Source organism: Lolium rigidum, chromosome 5, assembly GCF_022539505.1.
Source record: "Lolium rigidum isolate FL_2022 chromosome 5, APGP_CSIRO_Lrig_0.1, whole genome shotgun sequence".
In the NCBI taxonomy this organism is placed as follows: domain Eukaryota; kingdom Viridiplantae; phylum Streptophyta; class Magnoliopsida; order Poales; family Poaceae; genus Lolium; species Lolium rigidum.
In genome coordinates, this window is record NC_061512.1 from 91,345,387 (window position 1) to 91,368,447 (window position 23,061).

The 23,061-nt window shown below is 45.4% G+C and overlaps 1 protein-coding gene across 1 annotated transcript; it reads left to right on the top strand.

The window, feature by feature from the left end:
• Positions 1-290: 290 nt before the first annotated feature.
• LOC124656184 (putative aldehyde oxidase-like protein) lies at positions 291-18,516 on the top strand. The gene is made up of 10 exons (XM_047194976.1): positions 291-432; positions 11,140-12,795; positions 12,922-13,181; positions 13,889-14,098; positions 15,487-15,705; positions 16,154-17,119; positions 17,246-17,341; positions 17,465-17,563; positions 17,744-17,933; positions 18,026-18,516. The coding sequence occupies exons 1-10, from the start codon at positions 291-293 to the stop codon at positions 18,238-18,240; spliced, it is 4,053 nt and encodes a 1,350-aa protein (XP_047050932.1). The 3' UTR covers positions 18,241-18,516.
• Positions 18,517-23,061: the final 4,545 nt, after the last annotated feature.

Below are 23,061 nucleotides of genomic sequence, written 5' to 3' on the forward strand. Positions count from 1 at the left end.
ATGCCCTTAACTATCCGAAGACCGCCTTTGGTGTGTGATAGAATTCCTTGTGTACTGGACACTGCACACGTGCATCTACCGGATCACGCCCACCGCTCTCTCCATCGTGCCGGCCCCTACTCGCTACTGACCATCCTGTACTAGTACTACAGTACACCACTACCGCTTCCAGCCTATTTAGGCTATTGATCAACTCATCCATCCATCAAGTCATCAGCCACATTAAATAGCGATCGAGAGCTTGGGCCGGGGCTGGATCCATCTGTCGCGAGGGATCGAGGTCGAGGGAGATGAAGCTGGAAAAGGTGGTGTTCGCGCTGAACGGCCGGCGGTATGAGGTTGCCGGCGGCGAAGTCGACCCATCCACCACGCTGCTCGAGTTCATCAGAACCAGGACGCCTTTCACGGGGACGAAGCTCGGCTGCGGCGAAGGTACGTACCTATGCACGCATGCTGCATACTCGTCGGTCCACAATTCGCTAGCCTAATTCTAGATCGAGTTGCAAATTGCACTCCGGGAAGCAACAGACTGAAGTGCCTCCTTGTTGGAAAAACAAATTAATATGCTATATACGACTTGGAAAGTGTACTCCCCATCTGTTCCAAATTCTTGTTATGATTTAAAATCATGACAACAATTATGAAACCGATAGAGTACATACTTGAATTTGTGTTTACGAGCATGATACAAAGACACGTCTGCTCAGTTTGTGTTTACGATCATGATCACCAATTCACATGTCATGAGCTCCCGACAGAATCAAATGCTTTCATGTGTTTGGGGAGACGGCAGTGTGGCTACGAAAGCGGCCCTCTCTTATAATTTGCTTGCCGATGCAAAATTATGCTCCATCTGTTTCAAATTAACCAAAGCTGTAGCTTTGTCACAAGTCAACATTTTAAGTTTAAGAAGTACATATCAAATAATGCTAATATCTATGACATGAAGCATACATAGCTCACCAATATATTTATAATTAAACTAATTTGGTGTAGTACGTGTTGATATATTCTTCTATCGATTTGGACAATTTAAATAATATTTAGCCTAAAGCGAAAGGATAAAAAGTTCAGTTAATTTGATATGGAGAGAGTAATAGGGACAGCTTCGAGAGGCAAACACATTTTTTTGGGAAACCGAAAGGAGTGCTTTTGCACACCAACTTTGGTGGACGAACTGAGTAGTAGATAGGGACATGACATGACATGAAATATTTGTAGGATTATTGGCTGTAGCTTGCCCTTTGCGTGTTGATACACTGCGTGGCGATCGTGATGCTCATGTCAACGATAGCTAAGCAGATCAGTTCCGATCAGATCGACCTGCTGTCACATGTTCCTTTCACGTTTCCATGTTTCACGCCACACATCTAATTCAATCAGCGTACGGTTTGAACCAGAAGTTAGTTTTTTTCTTTGAGAATAACCAAAAGGTAGCGAAAGCTACACGTAGCCCCCGTGTAGGCTTGACTTTATGATCTGCCATCGTCGGCAGCCATAAGAGCGAGAACAGTAGTGCATCCGTAGTGCCATTAGGGTGGTACGTTGTTGTAGAGGCTGGATGTAATTGGTATCTTCTTGATATTAATATATTTCCTTTATCGAAAAAAAAGAGCGAGAACAATAGTGCACTCGAGCAGCCGGCTATAATAATTTGTCACATCATTTATAGTCAATTTATAGCTAGCATGTATAATAGTAAGCTATAAAAGTGTAGTACATACATGATCCACTTTTAGTCTCACATAGTGTCTCGTAGCACGTGCTAGAGCTGACTATTAGATAAAAACCCATATCTCTTCTCTCTCCTAATCTCCCTCCTCCAACTAAGCAAATTTATAATATTTTATCTCTTATAGTTAGGTGATTGTACCTTTCTGTACTGCTCTAACGAAAACACTGCTTCACTTGTCTCAAGGGGCTATACTAGCTATTACTAGGTGGTTCGGACGATAGCACGTCTCTTTCTTAAACTAGTTGATGCCTTGTGATCGCAAGTTTTCCGAAAAACACACATACTACTACAGCGCCACCACATGCACATTTCCAGGCAAGATTTAAACACCGGACCCATGCAACGTATGCCTTGTTTGGGCAGGCTGCGTTTGACGTACATGTTTTACTGTGTAATTTTCTGGTCCATGCTAAAACAAAAAATGGACTGTTTAGTAGGTAGGTACGGGCCGAGCTCAATCAATCTACATGTACTCATTGGGCTACTAATATCCATCTGTATTCTATATTTCAAAATATATGTAAATATTAACTAATATCTCAACTTTTTCAAGGCATTGTCATGTATGTAAATCATGGTCACCTTCGTAGGCACCCTCACGGCGTTGTGGGGGCAAATTAATTCGCCACAACGGTCATGGAATTATGACTAATTAAAAAATATGTACCTTAGTGTATCATAATACATAAAGTTGATTTCGAGTAAGTTGGTCCATATTATGTGCTACGTATCAGCCTATTTTCAAAGAGAGATTCTACAAAATATTTATCCACAACCGAACAGTATTTGCACCATATTTGGTCTACAGGGTCAACACGCACCCTCTCCCAGCCCAAAATCCCAATTGGGTCCGGCCATTGGGGGAGTAGGTAGAGGGGGAGGAGAGGAAGCGGCCGACGGCTGCGATTTGGTTTTGGCGGACGGTGCTGCCGACAATCAGAGAAGGGGTGGCGGCGGCGGCAGGAGGAAGAGGCGGAAATGGATATGGTGTGCCGCGTTGAACCCCTCACTCCCGCTTATATACGTAGTTCACAGGCCACGATGGGTTATAACCACACCGGCTTTTGTGATGTGGGTAGGTTTGCAGCATCTGATCGGGCCACATTTTGGACCAAAACGAAAAAATGAGATGCGGTGTGGGATGGGGTATCTACTAGAGATGCTCTTACAAGGAATTTCCCCATGTTGCATCTCAGGATGTGAGGGCATCTCCGGTAGGAGGATCCAAACGTACATGAAAAATGTCTTTTTTTGTTCATTTGGGTCAAGTCCCGGACATAAAAATTTGTCCGTGTCTGTTTGGGTTGGGGAGTGCCCCTAAGGGCATCCTCATTTCGGCATGACATGTCCTGTTTAATGGGTCAAATCTCGGAGAAGAAATTTGTCCGTGTTGCCCAAGCGGCATCCCCTATTTCGGCCTGGCATGTCCCTTTTAATAAGCTCTTTTGTTTTGTTTTTTATCTCTATTGAAATTCAACACCTAGTAGTGCACTATAGCTGGAACAAGTAGTACTAGTACTAGAAGATTAACTAGTAATCTCTCCGTGCATAGATATCTAACGTTTAGATATATTTAGATACAAACCTTAAACACGTGCAAGCTGGTCAGCTTGCATGGATCGGAACTACTCCCTCCATCTATAAGTATTTATAGATGGAGGGAGTAGTTCCGATCTATGCAAGCTGGCCAGCCGACGAATAGAGAACAGCAGCAGTCTCCACATAACATGTGGATAGCTTTCGTGTGTGATTGAATTCCTTCCGCACTGGACATTGCACACGTGCATCTAGCTACCACGTCGCGCCCAGCCATCGTGATCTCCATCGTGCTAGACCATACCGTACTACAGTACACCACTACCGCTTCCAGCCTTTTAAGGCTGTTGATCAACTCATCCAGCCATCAACCACATTAAATAGCGATCGAGAGCTTGGGCCGGGGCTGGATCCATCTGTCGCGAGGGATCGAGGTCGAGGGAGATGAAGCTGGAGAAGGTGGTGTTCGCGCTGAACGGCCGGCGGTATGAGGTTGCCGGCGGCGAAGTCGACCCATCCACGACGCTGCTCGAGTTCATCCGGACCGGGACGCCTTTCACGGGGACGAAGCTCGGCTGTGGCGAAGGTACGTACCTTCGGTACCTATGCATGCAAGCTGCATACTCTTCGGTCCACAAGTCTAGATCCAGTTGCCAATTGCACTCCGGGAAGCAGCAGATTCAAGTGCCTCCTTGTTGGAAAAACAAATTACTCTATTATACACGGCTTAGAAAGTACTTCAATCTTCCATATTCTTGTTATGGTTTTAATTTAAATTCAAACTAAAATTGTGACAAAAATTATGAAACCGAGAGAGTTCATACTTGAATTTGTGTTTACGAGCATGATCACCAATGAGCTCCCGTTAGAATCAAATGCTTTCATGTGCTTGGGGAGACCACAGTCTGGCTACGAAGTGGCCCTCTCTTATGGTTTGCTTGCCTAAGCAAAATTATGCTCCATCCATTTCAAATTAACCAAAGCTGTAGCTTTGTCACAAGTCAACATTTTATGTTTAAGAAGTATATATCAAATAATGCTAATATCTATGACATGAAGCATACATTGCTCACCAATATATTTATAATTAAACTAATTTGGTATAGTAGGTGTTGATATATATTCTATATTTTTCTATTGATTTGGAAAATTTAATAAGTTTAGCCTAAAGCAAAAAAAAACTTCAATTAATTTGATATGGAGAGAGTAGTTGCAGGGACATCCGGACTGCTTCGAGAGGAAAGCACATTTTCTAAGCATTTTTTAAGCAAACTGAAAGGAGGGCTTTTGCACATCAACTTCGTTGGACAAACTGAGTAGCAGATTTTTTTTATAAGGAGAATATATTAATATCAACTTATCAAGAGATATCAATTGCATCCAGCTTCTGCAATAACGTAATATTCTAATTGCAGTACAGATACACACAGCTAAGAAAGAAAAGGAAACTAAAAAACAAGAAAGTCTTGCTACGGTATTCCAACCCTGACAGCAACAATACACCTGAACTGAGTAGCAGATAAGGACATAACGTGACATATTTGTAGGATTGTAGGCTGTAGCTTGCCCTTTGCGTGTTGATACGCTGCGTGGCGATCGTGATGCTCATGTCAACGATAGCTAAGCAGATCAGTTCCGATCAGATCGACCTGCTGTCATATCTTCCTTTCACGTTTCCATGTTTGACGCCACACATCTAATTCAATCAGCGTACGTTTGAACCAAAAGTTAGTTCTTCTCTTTTAGAATAACCAAAAGGTAGCGAAAGCTACAGGTAGCCCCCATGTAGGCTTGACTTTCTGATCTGCCATCGTCGGAAGCCATAACGAAAACACTGCTTCACTTGTCGCGAGGGGCTATTACTAGGTGGTTCGGAAGATAGAACGTCTCTTTCTTAAACTAGTTGATGCCCTGTCAACCTGTCATCGTAAGTTTTTCTGAAAACACACATACTTCCTCCGTCCTAGTTTGTATAAGTCACAATTTATTAATATCTTGGTCTAAGGTACTAGCTGATTAGTCTCATTTTCTCTCTTTCATTGATGCATGCAGCCCCTTTCTCTCTCTTATTGGTGCATGCATTCTCTTTCTCTCCCTCATTGGTGCATGCAATCCCTTTCTCTCCCATATTAAATAAAATTATGCTTACAAGAGGTTATGGGACAAATAGTTTTTCGAAATATGCTTTAAAAACTAGGACGGAGGGAGTACTACTACAGCGCTACCACATGCACATTTCCACGCAAGATTTAAACACCGGACCCGTGGAACACTCATGCCTTGTTTCGACAGGCCGGGTTTGACAGGTTTTTAATGTGTAATTTTACGGTCCACGCTAAAACAAAAAATGGACTGTTCGGTGGGTAGGTACGAGTCGAGCTCAATTAAACTACATGTACTCGTTGGGCTACTAATATCCATCTGCATTCAAAGATATACCATATTTTATACTCCCTCCGTCCCAGTTCGCACCTCCGTCCCAGTTCGCAAGACAAAGTTTCAAAAAATGTTTGTCCCAAAACGCAACCTCCTAGGCACATTTGCATTTAATGTTGGAGTAAAATTGATTCATTATTGCATGCAAAAGACTCCTCCTTTCGTATCCCACCAATTAAAGGGTAGAAAAAAAAGTTCTTTTTAATTTTCCAATTAATTGCAGCGCCTATGTTAAAGTTTTTACGTGGAAATTTAGAGCCAATAAGAATTCATCTTGGACCAAGATATTTGAAAATTTTGCCTTACGAACTGGGACGGAGGGAGTAGTTATATTCAGTCAATATCTTCCAAAATATCTGGTAAGTACTAACTAATACCTCAAACTTTTTGAAGGCAGTGTCATGTCTATAAATCATGGTCACCTTCATAGGCACCCTCACGGGAAGATTAAACAGCCATGATGGTCATGGGGTTATGAGTAATTAAACGCACCTTAGAGCATCTCCAGACGCGTCCCCCAAACCGTCACACAAACGGCGCTAGATTGAGCGTTTGATGAGTGTTTTGTTCGTGCCGCGTTTGGAGGACGTCGCTCCCCAGCCGCGTCCTCCAAACGCCGCCCCAAACACTAAAATATTTTTTTGTTTTTTGTATTTTTTTTCAATGAAGAGAAGAAATATTTCACAAACTAATACATAGTTTGAACCATGATTGACACAAATATAAAAGAACTAAACCTAACTAGGCCGGGGCATCGAAAGTTTAGTGTGTTCGCTGCCAAGAAAGAACACTTCAGGGCTCACCCAGTCACCCAAACTGGAAAATCCAGCTAGTGAGGGTGCCCCTATTGGTTCTTCCGAGGAAGAACAACCAGAAACCTTCGTGCATATCTTCGTTGCGAAGAAACAACACTTCAGTCGCCGTCCTCGTCGGTGATGTCGCCATGGTAGTTCCGGCGGCAACGCGTCTCGTCGAACACCTTGACGCTCATGTCGCTGTCACCAAAGTAGGAGAACAGGAGGACAAAGCCGGCTCCGAGGCGGTGGTAGCGCGCGAACTTCCCCCAGCTGATGTGGAGGTACATCTTGCCGCGCGCGTCGTAGATCACGTCGACGATCCACTGGCAGCAGCCGCAGCCATCCTCCCGCAGATGCAGCGAGCGCGGGCGCTCGTCGCCGGTGACGTAGTCGGCGAAGGAGTCCGGCAGCCTCTGGATGCCGTGCGGGTCACCCTTGAGGACGACGATGAACTCGAACAACGCGGCCCTCTCCTCGTCCTGCATGTGCGACGATGAGGACGACGCCGGCGTCGCAGGCGACGGCGAGCGTGTAGCTCTGCCGCGGCAACGACCACAACCACGGCCGCGAGCTCGGCCTGCGCCTCTACCAGCCATGGCGTCGACTCTTGATATGGTGGCGGCTAGGGTTGGGGAGAGAGACGCTAGGGTTTGTGTGTGAGAGGGACGATGAGAGGCGGCCCTTTTAATAGGAGGGAGGGAGGTGGGGGAGCGGTGGTGCTCATTAACACCAGCACGCAGAGCTAGACGCGACGAGACGCTTCGTTGTGTTCGGCGTCCCCGGTGCGTCCCCTATGGGGCGGGGATGGCCTCGGGGCGCCGCACACCGTATTGGGGCGCGCCGGACAAAAAGAGGCTTTGGGGGACGCGACTGGGAACGTTTTTTTGTCCGGCGCGCCCCAAATCGCTTTGGGGGACGGTTTGGGGGACGCGACTGGAGATGCTCTTAGTATATCATAATACATTAAGTTGATTTCGAGTAATTTGGTCCATATTCGGTCCTACAGGAGACAGAGCTCCCAGCAAATACCCAACCGCCACCTCCCTCTGCACCTAGCCGCCGCCTCCCTCCCTCCCCACCCGACCCTTCCTGCAGCGCCGCCCCTCCACCCTCCACCACCATCCCCTCCCTTCCCACCCGATCTTCGCCCCGGGTCGTCTCGCGCGAGGCGGCTCTGGGCGATGACCCAAACCCTAGAAAAGGCAGCTGATCTTCCTCTTCCCGGCCGCTACCTCCGTCGGGGTCGGTGGTGGCGGCCGCGCCCGGCTGCTAAAGGCAGGGGCGGCGGTGGCGCGCCCATGGACTCCCCTTCGCACGAACGCGGGGTCTTTCAGGGGCGGCGACGGTGGACGGCGGGTCTGGTGGTGGTGGCCTTCGGCTACATCACCTGGATCATGGTGGGGGACGCGGTGGTGTGGCGGAACTCGGCGGGGCGGAACGGCGGAAGCGGGACCGGGCGACGGTGGAGTAAGGTATATGGTCGCGAGGTGGCGGCAATGAGGCTTGACCAGGCTATCCTGGCGAGCAGCAGCCGACCGTCTCCGCGTCATGGGCGTGCGTAGCCGCTATCCCGACGACTACCGGCCTCCACCGGCCGAGTTGGAGGAGGAAGATGGACCGTGGTTCCCAGTCATGGCGTCGGTGTGGGGGCGTCCGTTCCGGCTTTCATGGTGGTGGTCCTAGGGTTCTTCTTTCGCGAAGATGAAGACATTCTGGATGCCGATCTTTCTTCATCTAGCTGGAGTGATGAGTTCCGGAAGGCTCTGATAGCGAATGTAACAATGCATCTTTTTCCTAGAGTTCATAGGTTCGGGTGGTATTCGGTCGTGCGCACCCATGCTTTTATTCCGACCGTTTGGTTTCGAAGGGAGCGTCGTGAAGCTCTGCTCTGAGTTGACATCAAGTGACTTTTGGTCTATGGTGAAGTCATAAGCAAAGAATATCATGAAGGCGGGATTGGTGGATTAGCTAAAGAAGGTCCAAGTCTTCGCGATGTTGAAGAACTGGCTTGGCGTTTCGGGATTCACAGCAGTGGTATGAAAGTGGGGATGGCAACACAGGTGAAGTTCAGAGTTCTACCTTTCAGGGTGAAAACCCAAGGTTTGGTCTTAACTGGTTGTGTCTGGCAGTGAGTTTGTTGGAGGCATTGTTTCGAGAGCGGGGACTATCTTCAGGGTGAAAACCTAAGATATTTGATCGGGCGACGATGCACTGTTTCCTTCTTGGAGGCGTCGCTTTTGGAGAGTCTGTATTTCAGGTGTTATCTTGGTGGTGGATATATTGTTGTTGCGGCGAGACTTTTATTTCTTAGTTTTGCTTTCTCTTTTTTAGCTATGTGCATCCGTAAATCCATTAGGGTGTTGCTTTGTTGCAGATGCTGGATGTAATTGATATCTTATATTAATATATTTTCTTTATCGAAAAATATCAACCTATTTTCAATGAGAGATTCTGCGAAATATTTATCCGCAACCGAACAATGTTCTTACTGTATTCGGTCCGTAGGGTCAACGTGCACCCTAGGCCTGCCCAAGCTGGTTTCACTTCTTTAGGTTACTGGTTTTTCTGGCTTCTTCTTCTGGTCACTTTTCAGTCTTATGTTTCTTGTTCGTTTTTTCCTCCTTCTTTCTTTTATAAAAATCATTATCATTTTTTATTTTTGTGAACAGTTTTATATTCGTGCACATATTTTCAAATCAATGAACTTTTTACATATTTTTTATTTATTTTGTAAAAATATTCAAAAAAAATTAAAAGAATCTGGTACATTTTCAAAATTCACGTACATTTTTCATATTCACGGACGTTTTTTTAATTCATACATTGTTTTCTAATTCACGAACATTTCTCAGTTTCACAAAATTTCTAAATTCATTATTTCACCATATTCATGATATTTTAATAAAAAACGACGTATTTTTTTTCTAATTCATGAACAATGATGAAATATGAATAAAGAAAAAGAAAACGAAAGAGAAAACAGGAGAAAAATCGAAAAATAGCAAAAGTAAAGATGGCAGCACTCAATTTGGGCCGGCCCACGACGCGTCAGTCTTCAGGGTTCGTCCCGTAACGGACGCTTAGGACTCGTTTTGGCCGCTCGAGATCTCGCTGCTCGGGTGGTGCAGCCAGCTCGGCGGCGGCGCCGCCTCTCCTTTGCCCTGGCTCTTTCCAGCTCCTTCCCGCCACCTTCCACAACTACCTTCTCCGCACTCCGGCGGTCTCACCACGCCAGTTCTTTCGCCTCACGCCTAGCCCTACTTCACGGGCCATCCCGTCCGCCTCACCGCTGAAAGTTTTCGAATTTCATTTGTGCCTGAACCGAAACGACCCAGGAGGAGCTGCGGTCGCCAGCAGATTTCTGTTTTATTTTTATTTTATGCGCCGCTTTGTCAGCACATTGCAATAAAAAAAATAGGGTTGCGCATTTGTGTGAGCATATTATTGGACTATCCGAAAGAATGGATCTGGTTCGTTTTATTCTAGTTTTTGGGTGTTGGGGTGAAGTCTTTCTTCTAGCCACCTTCCAGTTTAGCTAGCAAGCCTCTGTTCTTGATGAGGAACAATTCTGCTGGCTCTGTTCTTGTGGTATCTTGGTTAGAGAACATGTGCACAACTGATACTTGTGGTCGGTGGATGGCAATAAAATCATGAAGTTAATTGGCCATGAAGAGTGTTAGTTGAACACCAGGTTGTGAAGATGTATGTGCGACGTCCTCTAACTCCGTCAGGGTTTAGAAATGCATCAGTACCATGGACAATTCGTGTGGGGCTGCTGGTGAGGTTTCTAAATTTTATGTGTGACAAACTGACGAAAGCACATACTAGTCAGTCTGTAGGTTTTATACTAGCAATGTATGAATTTAAAATTGCATTCCAAATTTGTAGGAGTATGAACATGGTCCTGACAGTAGAATTTTTGACATGTATATTTATTCAGATCTGCATTCTGAATCCTACAAGTTTTTCAATGCAGTAATCCCTGTTTACCAAACAACATTTCTTAACAGAGGGTTTGTTGGAGATTAGGATGGAAGAGGTTTGGAGTGGATTGGACGATGGAATTGTTTTCACCCAAAACACTAGGGATAATACTCTGGAATACTCTCTAAACCATGCCTGCCAAGCAAAGCCTTAAGATTGTCGAGGTTGCTTTCGGCACATGTCGTGTGGGTATGTTGCGAACCCCAGACAATAAATATGGAGACAATCACAATTTTAGGAACACTGATAATTCTTATTTGGATAACAGACATGGCTACAAGAGAGTAGAGAAAAAGTAAAGTTCATCGCAGTAAGTAGGGATTAGTTGTGTAGAAACGAAAGTCTCAATGGTCTTAACATGGGGCTATTTGGTGAGATTATAGACTTAGGGAGTCATATATCTCAACAATGGTGGGTAATCTTGTAAAACTTAGGAATGAATATCCGTGTATGGTACTTCCTCTGTTCCCTTTTATAAGACGTTTGAAAGGCTTAATTTGATTGCCAAAATGTTTACTTATTGCATGTTTGTTCAGTTTTCACTTAAGGTTCAGTTCTTTCAGTTCAATGAGAACAGGAAACATGATGCGTTCTTCTTATAGGAAAGAGGCGGATATTATGACTGATCTTTATTATTGTGCTCTCCTGCAGGTGGATGTGGAGCTTGTGTAGTCCTTATAGCAAAATATAATCCAACAAAAGATGAAGTGACTGAATTTTCTGCAAGTTCATGCTTGACCCTCCTGTACAATATAAATTTCTATTCAATTATCACGACTGAAGGTCTGGGAAATACACAAGATGGTCTTCATGCTATTCAGAAAAGAATGTCCGGGTTCCATGCTTCTCAATGTGGTTTCTGCACTCCTGGCATGTGCATGTCCATTTTCACTTCTCTTGCCAATGCTGACAAATCCAAGAAGCCTGAACCACCAAATGGGTTCTCAAAGTTAACTGTATCCGAAGCAGAAAGGGCCTTCTCAGGCAACTTGTGTCGATGTACTGGTTACCGACCAATAGTTGATGCCTGCAAAAGTTTCGCTTCAGATGTTGACTTGGAGGATTTGGGTCTTAATATATTCTGGAAGAAAAGCGATAAACATGCTGATGTTAGCAAATTGCCTACTTATACTCTTGGTGGCGGAGTCTGCACTTTCCCGGACTTCCTAAAATCTGAGATCAAATCATCTCTTGATCAACTAAATGATTCATTTATGTTCTCCGGGGAGGGATGGTATCATCCAAAAAGTATTGAGCAATATTATGACTTATTAAACTCTGGCATATTTAGTGACTGCTGTGTCAAAGTAGTCGTTGGAAACACAGGTTCTGGTGTATACAAGGATCAAGACCTATATAACAAGTATATTGACATAGGTGGTATTCCAGAACTGTCAGCTATTTTAAGAAAAGATAACGGCATTGAAATTGGAGCAGCTACACCAATTTCTATGGCCATCAAGATACTTGAGCAAGGAAATGAATCTATATCAGCTCCAAAGGGAAGTTTAGTTTATAGAAAACTTGCCGAACACATGAGCAAAGTTGCTACACCGTTTGTCCGTAACACAGCAAGCCTTGGTGGAAACATAATTTTGGCACAGAAATACCCATTTGCTTCAGACATAGCAACCATACTTCTTGGTGCTGCTTCCACTGTCCGTCTTCAGGTTGCTTCACAAGCGCTAGAGGTTACTTTGGAAGAGTTTCTGGAGCATCCTCCTCTTGATCCTAGTACTTTACTTCTGAGCATATTTATTCCACATTGGACTTCAGATTCTCAGACAGAAACAAGTGTTGTCTTTGAAACTTATCGAGCAGCACCACGCCCTCTTGGCAATGCTGTTTCATATATTAATTCTGCTTTCCTGGGACTTGTCTCCTTGAATGAATCATCTGGTGATCCTGTATTGAGCAACCTACACTTGGCTTTTGGTGCTTACGGGACAGAACATGCTGTTAGAGCAAAAAAAGTTGAAGAGCACCTCACTGGAAAATTGGTGACTCCATCGGTTGTGCTTGAAGCAGTTCATTTACTCAGAGAAACAATTGTACCAATGGAAGGAACATCACATCCCGAATACAGAGTTAGTGTGGCTGTTGGGTTTCTCTTCAGTTTCCTATCTTCATTTTCTGAAGGCATCAAAGGGCCTGGAAAAACCCTGAACTTCAGCTCTGCTAGTTCTGTAGACACAGATGATCTCTGTAACCTGCCATTATCTTCCCGCAGAGAAACAGTTTCCGGTGATAAATATAAACCAGTTGGTGAACCAATTAAAAAGTATGGAGTTGAGCTTCAAGCTTCTGGTATGTGGTTACTGGTTAGCTTACATCATCAGAATGTCTAATGGATCTAGAAGCTATTTTCCTCCCCATATCATCCATCTTTTAGTATTATGTATAGATTGATAGACTTTCTTTTCTTTACTGCAGGGGAGGCGGTATATGTAGATGATATTCCTGCTCCAAATAATTGCCTCTATGGAGAGTTTATTTACAGCACAAAACCTCTTGCGCATGTCAAGAGTATTAAGTTCAAGCCTTCTTTAGCATCCGAGAAGATCCTGACAGTTATTTCTGCGAAGGATATTCCAAGTGGAGGGCAAAATATTGGATCATCATACTTGTTTGGGGATGAAATACTTTTTGGTGATCCAATTGCTGAGTACGCTGGCCAAGCTCTTGGTGTTGTGGTATTTATCTTCTCTTCTTAATATTCAAATGTTAATAAATTACAGCATACCAAATAGTGATTTGTAAATGTTTGCTTCATTATTCTTTTTTGTAAAACCAATTGTGGATGTTAATTATATAGTTTTGAATAACGAGGGGCCAGTATGTACAAATTAAATACCTTAATTTCACACAGATTTTCATCTTGGGTGGTCACACTTAGTGCACCCTCCAACCCTATTTAGTTCAAAGAAGTTCATTTAATTGCACTAAATAGAGTTGGTGGGTACCCTAATGGTCATTAATGTAAACCTCTAAGTTCATGCAGAATTATAAGCATATATCTGTATCCAGAGTCTTATGTGTACAATACCCTAAGGAAAGCCCAATCAGTTAAACACATGCGAAGATTTTCTGTGGTAGCACTACTATGCGCTTATTTCTGTTTCTTTCATGATATTTTTTTATGGAAATTAGGTACACAAAGAACAGCACAAGTGCCTATGCAAAAATATACTGAACTGATGGCACGTTTTAATATAAAAAGATTGTTTCAACTTTAAACAGAGTAATCTTGTGAAATTAAACTATTAATGGTTAGCGAAGAACTGAATATGTGCCCCTAATTACATTGCCTTTTTATTTAAAGATCATAAACTTATTACATAGTGTTGGAATTCTTTATTTCTTAAACATTACTGTTACTGAAATTTGGACATTACCTCAGGTTGCAGAAACTCAGAGATATGCCAACTTGGCACGAAAACAGGTTATTATTGAATATGACACAAAAGATTTGAAGCCACCAATCTTAACTGTAGAACAAGCAGTACAAAACAACAGCTATTTCAATGTTCCCCCAGAGAGGTATCCAAAACAAGTCGGTGATTTTTCCAAGGGCATGGCCGAAGCTGATCACAAGATCCTGTCGACAGAAGTATGCTCATTTCACTTTCTCTGGGATATTTTCGTAATGACATCTCACGTGCATTGCTGAAAATTTATACGAAGTATTTATACTTTTTTGAAGTAGGAACTTATAACAGTTTTTCCTTCGAGAAAACGCAAAAGCTCTGCGCCTTGAGTTTATGTACAAGCCAAAGAAAGGGTGACACACACGGTATTACAACTCGACGCCCCTACAAACTAGGCCCACAGGGAGCAGCTCCACCAACATCTTTACCTGTGAAAAGAACAATACTAGGCCCCGCAGGGAGCAGCTCCTATTAAACAACTCTTTTAATGGTATAGTATTGTAGCGACGGAGGTTGCTGGGTACCATGCGGTTTCTGGAGTTGGAGTCCGAGCTGCAGGATCTTGTTCGATTGGGAGATGGAAGATGAGGTCCGTGCGGGGTGTCAGGAGTACCATGATGCGATGGCTACAGGAACGAGGAGCTGCAGCAGCGGTGGTGTGATACAACATGGACAATGTTGCCCCATCCTGGTGGGTAGAGGGTCGGAGGTGTGCGACATTACGGCTCAAAATCCTGCCCGTCTTTGGTCGGTGCCGGTGGCGACGGCGCCTGCGGGTGTCGTTTCCCTCCTTGGAGGCGTCGCCATGGTGTGTCAGCATCTCCTTCGCTCTCATCGGTGGTTGGTAGTTGTCTCCGGGTGAAAGCCTAGATTTGGACTCAGATCAGCGCGATGGCGGCGTCCTTGACGTCGTTACTCTGTTGGGAACATCGTGTTTGGAGACACGCCTTGGAGGTTCTTTGTTGCACTCCTCTGGTCCTCTCCGGTGTCCGAGGTTGAGTGCAGGGGCACTATGCACTCCATAGCTGGCGAGTCCAAGACTATTCCTTCTCGGGACCGACCGAGTTCGGCCATCTTCTCTTTGATGGTGCGTCGATAAGGAGAGTCCTTTTGAAATTGTTGTTCTTCGGAGGCGTCTAGCATCGGTCAAGACGCGGTTTTGTTGCTTAGCTTAGGATAGACCCTTTCGTGTTGTTGTTGTTTTGTCGGGGTGGCTGTATTCGGACTAGCTGGTGTGGAGTTCATGCCACGTGTGGTAGCCTTCTTAACTCAAACCTCTGCCTTCTATAAAGATAAGGTGCGCTGTTGGCGTACTCTAAAAAAAAGGTATAGTATTGTGAATGTAGTCAATCCTACTCTTTCTACCAAAACGTCTTACAGTTTGAAACACAGGTAGTACCATTTAATTTGCACATGAACATAGCAGCTGTATGAAAGTTTGATTTTTTTTTTTTGTGACGAAAGTTTGCCGATGTTATATGTTAAGTTTTGCTCCCTGCATGTGACTTCATGGAACCCCACAGACAAGACAATATGGCACATGTTAATTAACTAACTCTTGTGATTGCAGGTAAAACTTGCCTCTCAGTATTACTTCTACATGGAAACACAGACAGCACTAGCAATTCCAGATGAAGATAACACCATGGTTGTCTACAGTTCATCACAGTACCCTGAGCTTGCGCAGAGTGTCATAGCTAAGTGCCTTGGCATTCCATTCAACAATGTGCGTGCCATTACAAGAAGGGTTGGAGGAGGCTTTGGTGGAAAGGCAACCAAATCATTCAATGTGAGTAAGAATTTACAAAATTTGAATAGGTGTCTAAGTGATTAGACACGTTACTTTCAAGTTGTGAGTTCACATGCATGACCTTTTGATTAGCTTTGAGACTAGCTGTTTCAGAATGTTTTTGTGGCCATTTGCCATTTTCCAAATTTTGAGGACCTGTTTTGATACAAATCCCATGTGGTACAATTGAATGTATTGTTACATCTATATGTAATACCTTCATATAGTTTTGTAATATAACACCGAACATACCTAAACCGAACATGAGAGCCTAACACAGAGGTGTACATTGGATGGATTCACAACTTAAGATCCAATGTTTAATTTTCTTAAGGGAGATTAAGATGAGTTTGGCCATTTGAGCTTTATGTACCATTCATTTCCACGGAAGCAAAGAGCATTGACAATAGCTGCCTCTGGGGATTGATCCAATATATGATCTTTGTAGGTAGCAACAGCAGCTGCTCTTTGTGCATATAAGTTAAGGCGTCCTGTGCGGATGTATCTCAATCGCAGTACTGACATGGTCATGGTTGGTGGTCGGCACCCAGTGAAAGCATATTACTCTGTTGGTTTCAAGTCTGATGGGAAAGTTACAGCCTTACATCTAGAAGTACTAATTAATGCTGGAATTTCTCCAGATGCGAGCCCCATAATACCAGACACTATTATATCAGGTCTGAAGAAATACAACTGGGGTGCTCTCTCATTTGACATCAAGGTCTGTAAAACAAACAATCCGTCCAAATCAGTAATGCGTGCTCCTGGAGATACACAAGGCTCTTTTATTGCTGAAGCTATCATTGAGCATGTTGCTTCAGTCCTCTCACTCGACGCTAACACCATCAGGCAAAAGAATTTTCACACCTATGATAGTCTGGTGTTGTTCTATCCAGAAAGCGCTGGCGAAGCTTCTGCATACACGCTACATTTTATTTTTGATAGATTACTATCGACATCGAGCTACCTGCATCGAGCCAAATCTGTCAAGCAGTTCAACAGTTGCAACAAGTGGCGGAAGCAGGGTATCTCTTGTGTGCCCCTCATTTTCAAGGTAGAACCAAGGCCAGCTCCTGGAAGAGTTTCTGTGCTCAATGATGGTTCCATTGTGGTTGAGGTTGGAGGTATTGAAATTGGGCAAGGACTGTGGACAAAAGTACAGCAGACCACTGCTTTCGCTTTGGGACAGCTGTGGCCTGATGGGTGTGAATGCCTTCTTGATAGAGTGCGTGTGCTTCAGGCTGATACTCTGAACTTAATCCAAGGTGGAGTTACTGCTGGCAGCACAACATCTGAATCTAGTTGTGCAGCAATCCTTCAGGCCTGCAACATGCTGATTCACAGATTGAAGCCAGTCATGGATAAGCTCAAACAGCAAGCAGGAGCTGTTTCATGGGACTCTTTGATTTCGCAGGTTATTTTTTCTTATTACCCTCTGATCTTTCTTCATACTAAAGAGAGTAGAATGTTTATCCGTGGAAATTGTTATCTTCTTATGTGCTAATACTTAATTTCCGTATGATTCAATTTTCCCAAATAGGCCTCTACGGATAACGTTAATTTGTCTTCAAGTTCGTACTGGGTTCCTGGCCAAGAGTCCAATCGCTATCTGAACTATGGAGCTTGTATAAGTGAGGTGAACAAAATTTATGCAAAATGTCGATCGCAAAAGTGTAGTATAATTACAGTTGGACTTTCTATGGATGATACTGCGATACGTCTCTCATTTCTTATTCAATTCTTGTTTTGAAAAACGTAGGTGGAAATTGATGTTCTTACAGGAGCAATAACTATACTAAGGGGTGATATTATCTATGATTGTGGGAAGAGCATGAACCCTGCAGTGGACTTGGGCCAGGTTTGCATAAATATTGTCCATTATGTTACACTCATCTATATTATTATGTATTAAACATGAGTACCGTTACCAAAAGTGTTATTGGGAATTTAGAGGAGTACATGACAGTCCTGACTAGAGCTGCTCAAAGCTGTAGTCTATATTGGCATCACATCGGATGTTGCTCCTCTTATCTTGCAGATTGAAGGTTCCTTTGTGCAAGGAATTGGTTTCTTCATATACGAAGAACACGAGACAAATGCTGATGGCCTTGTTGTGAGTGACAGCACATGGGACTATAAGATCCCAAGTGTCGATACCATCCCAAAGCACTTCAACGTTGAGGTGCTGAATACTGGATACCATAAGGACCGTGTGCTTTCTTCAAAAGGTAGAATGTGATTTTGTTAAGACAACGTTATGACTTCTTTGCTGGGTGGAAATTCTCATTGGTTCAAGTAACTTAGCTACTTCTTCTGCCAGCTTCCGGGGAACCTGCCGTAGTTCTTGCATCATCCATCCATTGTGCAGTGAGAGAAGCCATCCGAGCAGCAAGAGAGGAGTTCGGAAGCTCGCCCTTAGTATTCCAACTCGATGTCCCTGCACCAATGACAGTGGTGAAGGAACTGTGTGGTTTGGATATAGTGGAGAAGCATTTGGAAAATCAATCTGCACATCAATTTGCAGCTGGGGCATAATATGTAGGACGCTCTGATGTTGTCAGCCAGACGGAGTGGTGTGATCATATTGTGTAACGTTGGGTGGTGAAATATATACTCCCTCCGATCCATAACAAGTGTAACGAGTTCAGTTTAAATTCAATTTGAACTGCGCTCATGACCCTTTTTGGATCGGAGGAAGTACTTGAATGTTCGAAATATTTACAGTATTCGGTGCCTCACACCTCTCTAAAAAATGAGAAAAACCTCCTTTTTTTTTCAGATGGTCGATACATGTATTGACCTTATGTGTTCCTTGAGTTGTAACTTTTTATGAACAAACTTCAATAAGTAAATAAATAAATAAATAGAAGGTCATATGCATCGCCCGAGGCTTCCTCCTTTTCGATTTTATTTTAGCAAATGTTCATCAGAAATTTATAATATAAATGAGTCTTCTTCGCTAATATAGTTTATCACACAAGATCTTCTACTTGAGTTTAGAAGAAAGCCTTTTCTTTTAGAATACCGAGAAGTCTTACAAGTTGCATCGAATTTAGAATGACATGCGTTAGGCGCACACACAATTTTCATGTTAGAATTAAAATTACCTGATTGATTTTCTCACATTGTCAAAAAGAAAGGGCTGCAAGCATGAGCCACCATAAACCCGCATATCGATATTTTCAGTCAATTTAGTGTAATTTTTATTTAAGATTAACACACGTTTGATTTTTGATATACGAAATATCGGCATTGGAACCCTACTAAAAGATAACGATATGGCTAAATAGACCATGTGCTTCCAAAAAAACAACCCAGCAACAAATGTATATTGACAGTTTTCTTTTTGACAGCCATAGCATATAACCACGGAGAAAATAATCCCTGGAGCAATTTGAAATGAATTGTTCATTTAGACTCTCAAATCTGGCAACATCGCCGTTTACCGGTGTTTCCTTGTTAGTTCTGAAATCAAGCGCACACCTTTTGTCCCTACGAGCGACTTATATGTACAATATTGTTGCTGTCATTTCCTTCTCCCCTTTCTCTCTCTCTCTTATCCACTCCCTTGAGAGTCGCCGTTCCTTTCCCGGCTCCTCTCTCCCTCTCCTCCGGCGGCTCTGCCGGCCGGAGTGAGTTGGAGAGAGGAGGCCGGTCCCCTCTTGTCCATAGTAGTTGTAGGTTTTGCTTTTTGAAGTTTTCCCAAGTGGAGTATGGCGCTATGCCGAAGGGGAGGTGGTCGCCGGAGCAGTCGAGCAGCTCCTGGTGGCTGGTGGCGGTGTTCTGCCTGTCGATGGCGCTTCAGTGGCTGGAGCCAAAGATGGATTGGAAGGTTCCGGTGGCCTATCCTCTAAATAAGCTCGGTTTGGCCTCTGATCTGCTGAGTCTTGGTGATGTGGTCTTCTTCTTCCTTTGCCACCATGGTGGTGGAAAGGCAGAGGTTGCCAAGGCCTGGATTTGGCCAGATCTGCGGCTATGGGGGGTTGAAGCTTTTACTTTGGATTTCTTCCGGAGAGCATCCTCAGCAGATATTCTGCGACGGCGACCTGCCATCCTCCTGCTGACTCTAATGGTCGTGAGGTGGCCGCTCCGATTTGGTGCTAGCTTTGGGTTGGTGCCATCTATGTTTCTCCCTCCCGGCCGGCGTGCCAATGGGGAGGGTCTTCTGCAGCTTTGTCGCGGCGCTCAACACCTTCCTGTCTCCAAGTGGTCTCATCCCCGGAGGCGGTGCGGTGGCCGTGGTGTTCTGCTTGCCTTCATCGCCGGTGGAGAAGGACCCGATGACGTTCTATTTCCTCTTTTCAGGGTTCTTTTAGTAAAAGTCGAGGACTGCAATGTAATTTCCTTTTATTTCGAGTTCCTCTTTGTAATCTGTAAGCCCACCGCTCTGGAGTAATACAGCTTCTGGAACCTTCGGGGTCCTACCCGTGTTCAAAAAAAAAAGTACAATATTGCAGGAATATACGGTGTAGTAGGCATTTAGGTGCTCATTATCTCAGGGCCGGTGATGCAAGACCGTCGCGACATGCATGCCGAACAGTAAACGAGTACATAGTATTGCAGTTGGCTGCTTTTTCTAGTAAGGCTGCTGCCAATGCATCATCCTACTCTCACCCGCCACGTCAGCTTTTTCCCTCACTCTCACCCCACTCTCACTCCACGGTGCCAGTGCACGGGCTATAGTGCCAGCTCTCACTTCTCTCTCCTCCACATCAGCTTTTCTCTCTCCTCGACATGAGCATTTCTTTTTCAGATTACAACATTCAAAATAATGCAAGAAAATTATTTTATTCAACTAAAATTGTTACCGATTACATTATAAAAAAAAATTACATAAAAATTTGAAAAAATTACATAAAAGTTTGAAAAAATTACATAATCTAGGCATTAGCCCACACATGCTCAATCAAATCATGTTGGAGCTGTGTATACATCGGTGAGTCCCTTATTTCGTTGTCCATCTGAATCCTGGCTGCTAGGCTTGGTGGTGCATTGTTGTGTATCGCAGGGCCGACATTGGAATCAACTGTCTCATAGATATTCTCCAAATTTGTATCACGCTCATCGTCGATGATCATGTTGCGCAGAATGACACATGCACGCATGATCAACCCAAGAGTACGCCTCGAGTAGGAGCGTCCCGGAACTGCTAGAATGTTGAACCTAGCCTTCAGCACTCCAAAGGTACACTCGACATCTTTGCGCCAAGCTGATTGAGCATGGCGTTGAGAGGAGTGGAAATGGAGAGTGGAGGAGATGAAGTGAGGTGTGGAATGAGTGAAACCATATGGGGGTATTTATAGGGGTTGGGGATGAAATTTTGGGCTTTTTGGCTTTTTTTCGAATTTTTTGAGCCAGCAACGGCTAGCTAACGTGGACGAATCAGATCGCGCCACCTCAGCTAGCCGTTACCCCCTCCCTCTCGCCCCGCCTCTCGCCCCGACCTGCCAACGCTGCCACCCCCCTCTCGCCCCCAGCGCGGGCGGCAGCCGGGCGGTAGCGGGCCGCGCTGCCGTCTCGCCCGCCTCTCGCCTCCCTCTCGCCCCGACGCGGGCGGTACCGCCCCGCCTCCAGCCCGCGTTGGCACCAGCCTAAGGTTGCTGTCGCAAAGGATGCGTTGGTTGTCAGCAACTATTCTGTAGCTGCTGCCGGTGAATTGCTTGCCTCAGTCGATCATTCATGCGAAAGCAAGATTTCAGCACGCACAGATACAAATGTAAAGCCTCGTCGAGTCCCATCAGGCTATTTAAAAAAAAATACAGTCCGTACTTTCAATCAATGCCAGAATTGATACGCATTTGTGGGAAAAAATCAAAAATAATATGACCTCTGCGCCGGTCTAAGCGACTGGACCCTATCGACTATCCTGAAACCAATCGACCCTCTGTATAGATAAAGGTATAAGGGCATCTCCAGCGGCGTGACGCAAACGGTCGCTGAGCGTCCGTTTTCGTCCGTCGTGACCGAAAATGCGTCTGGGGTCTGTTCCAGCAGGGCGACGTAAAGTGATCGGGCCGTCTGCGGAGACGCAAACCTGGCCCAAATATGCGTCAGGTTTGCGTCTCCGCGGACGCTCGGCGGTCGCGGAAAATGTCCGCTCGGTCCTCGCACGGGCCCTCCTGCCAGCGGCACAACTGCTTCGTCTTCCGCGGCATTACTTCCGGGCGGCGCGCTGCAGCCTTTGCAGGGCCGCGTTAATGGCGTGCCTCAGTTTTCGCGAGCGTGCGCAGCGTCGATGCGTCTTCTCCGCCAGTACTGACACCGAGGCGTCGCTTCGGCAGTCTGCGGCCGCGTTAATGGCGATGCCTCGCGTGGCGCGCGGCCGTCGCCTACCTCAGCGCACGTAGTAAATGGCGATGCCACGCGTGGCGCGGCCGCCGCCCTGCCTCCGCGCTATATATGCAGGGGCGCGAGCATCTCATCTCCTCCCCCACAAACCCTAGCCGCCGCCGCCGTAGCGCCGCTTCCTCTCAAGCAGCATCCACCATGAGCAGCGCCGGACGCGGCCAGGCTGCCGCGCCTCCACCTCCACCTTCACCTCCCACTCCACCTCCCCGGCCTCGAGCTCTAACGACGGGTTCGACTCCGACGACAAGACCGACCTCCTCCACCGGTCGGGACGCCGCGGACCCGACCGAAGCGGAGAAGGAAGCGAGAGGAGGAGCGGGCGGCCCATGCGGCTGTCGACGCCGAGCTGGAACAGCCGCAGGCTGGCGGCCGCCGCTGCAGCCGAGGACTCTGACTCGGAGATTTCTTGGTCATCCGATGACCCTGATGCGCCGACACCGGAGGAGAAGGCGGCGGAGCAGCGGGCCCTCGTCGAGTCTTTCGAGACGTTCAAGGACGAGGCCGCCAACGCGAGGCTGGAGCAGTGCCTGCAAGAGGATGCGGCGGCGCACCGAGCCATTGCGGCCGCGCGGGAGGCGGCGGAGAAGCAGGCGACGGAGCGACGCAACGACGGTGCCGGCCCGTCAGGAAGCAAGTAGTCTAGGCCTATAGATCTACTTTGTATAGTTTTTATGCATTTTTATGTACTACTTTCAATGTTTCTACTATGTACCAATTCAAAAAAATGGGCCGCCCCGGTGGGAGCACACTCAGACGCAAACGGACGAGCGGACAAAATATGTCCGCGGGACGACGTAAACGGACGCTCGCGACCACTTTTGGGCGTCCGAAATGCGTCGCGCCGCTGGAGATGCCCTAAGACGTGTTTCCTAGTCTGGGTTGGATTCCTGCATAACTGCGCGAGAGAATCTTTAGCATGCAAGAAAATAAGGCAACACTTACTCATAAGAGGTTAAACTTATGACACATAGATATCTTCTTATATGAGATACTTGGTACCCCATACTT

Coding starts and splice junctions, on each gene's coding strand:
- LOC124656184 (XM_047194976.1), top strand. CDS start 291: ATGAAGCTGGAAAAGGTGGTGTTCGCGCTGAACGGCCGGCGGTATGAG. Junction 433..11,139: donor GAAGCTCGGCTGCGGCGAAG/GTACGTACCTAT, acceptor GCTCTCCTGCAG/GTGGATGTGGAGCTTGTGTA. Junction 17,342..17,464: donor ATGGAGCTTGTATAAGTGAG/GTGAACAAAATT, acceptor TGAAAAACGTAG/GTGGAAATTGATGTTCTTAC.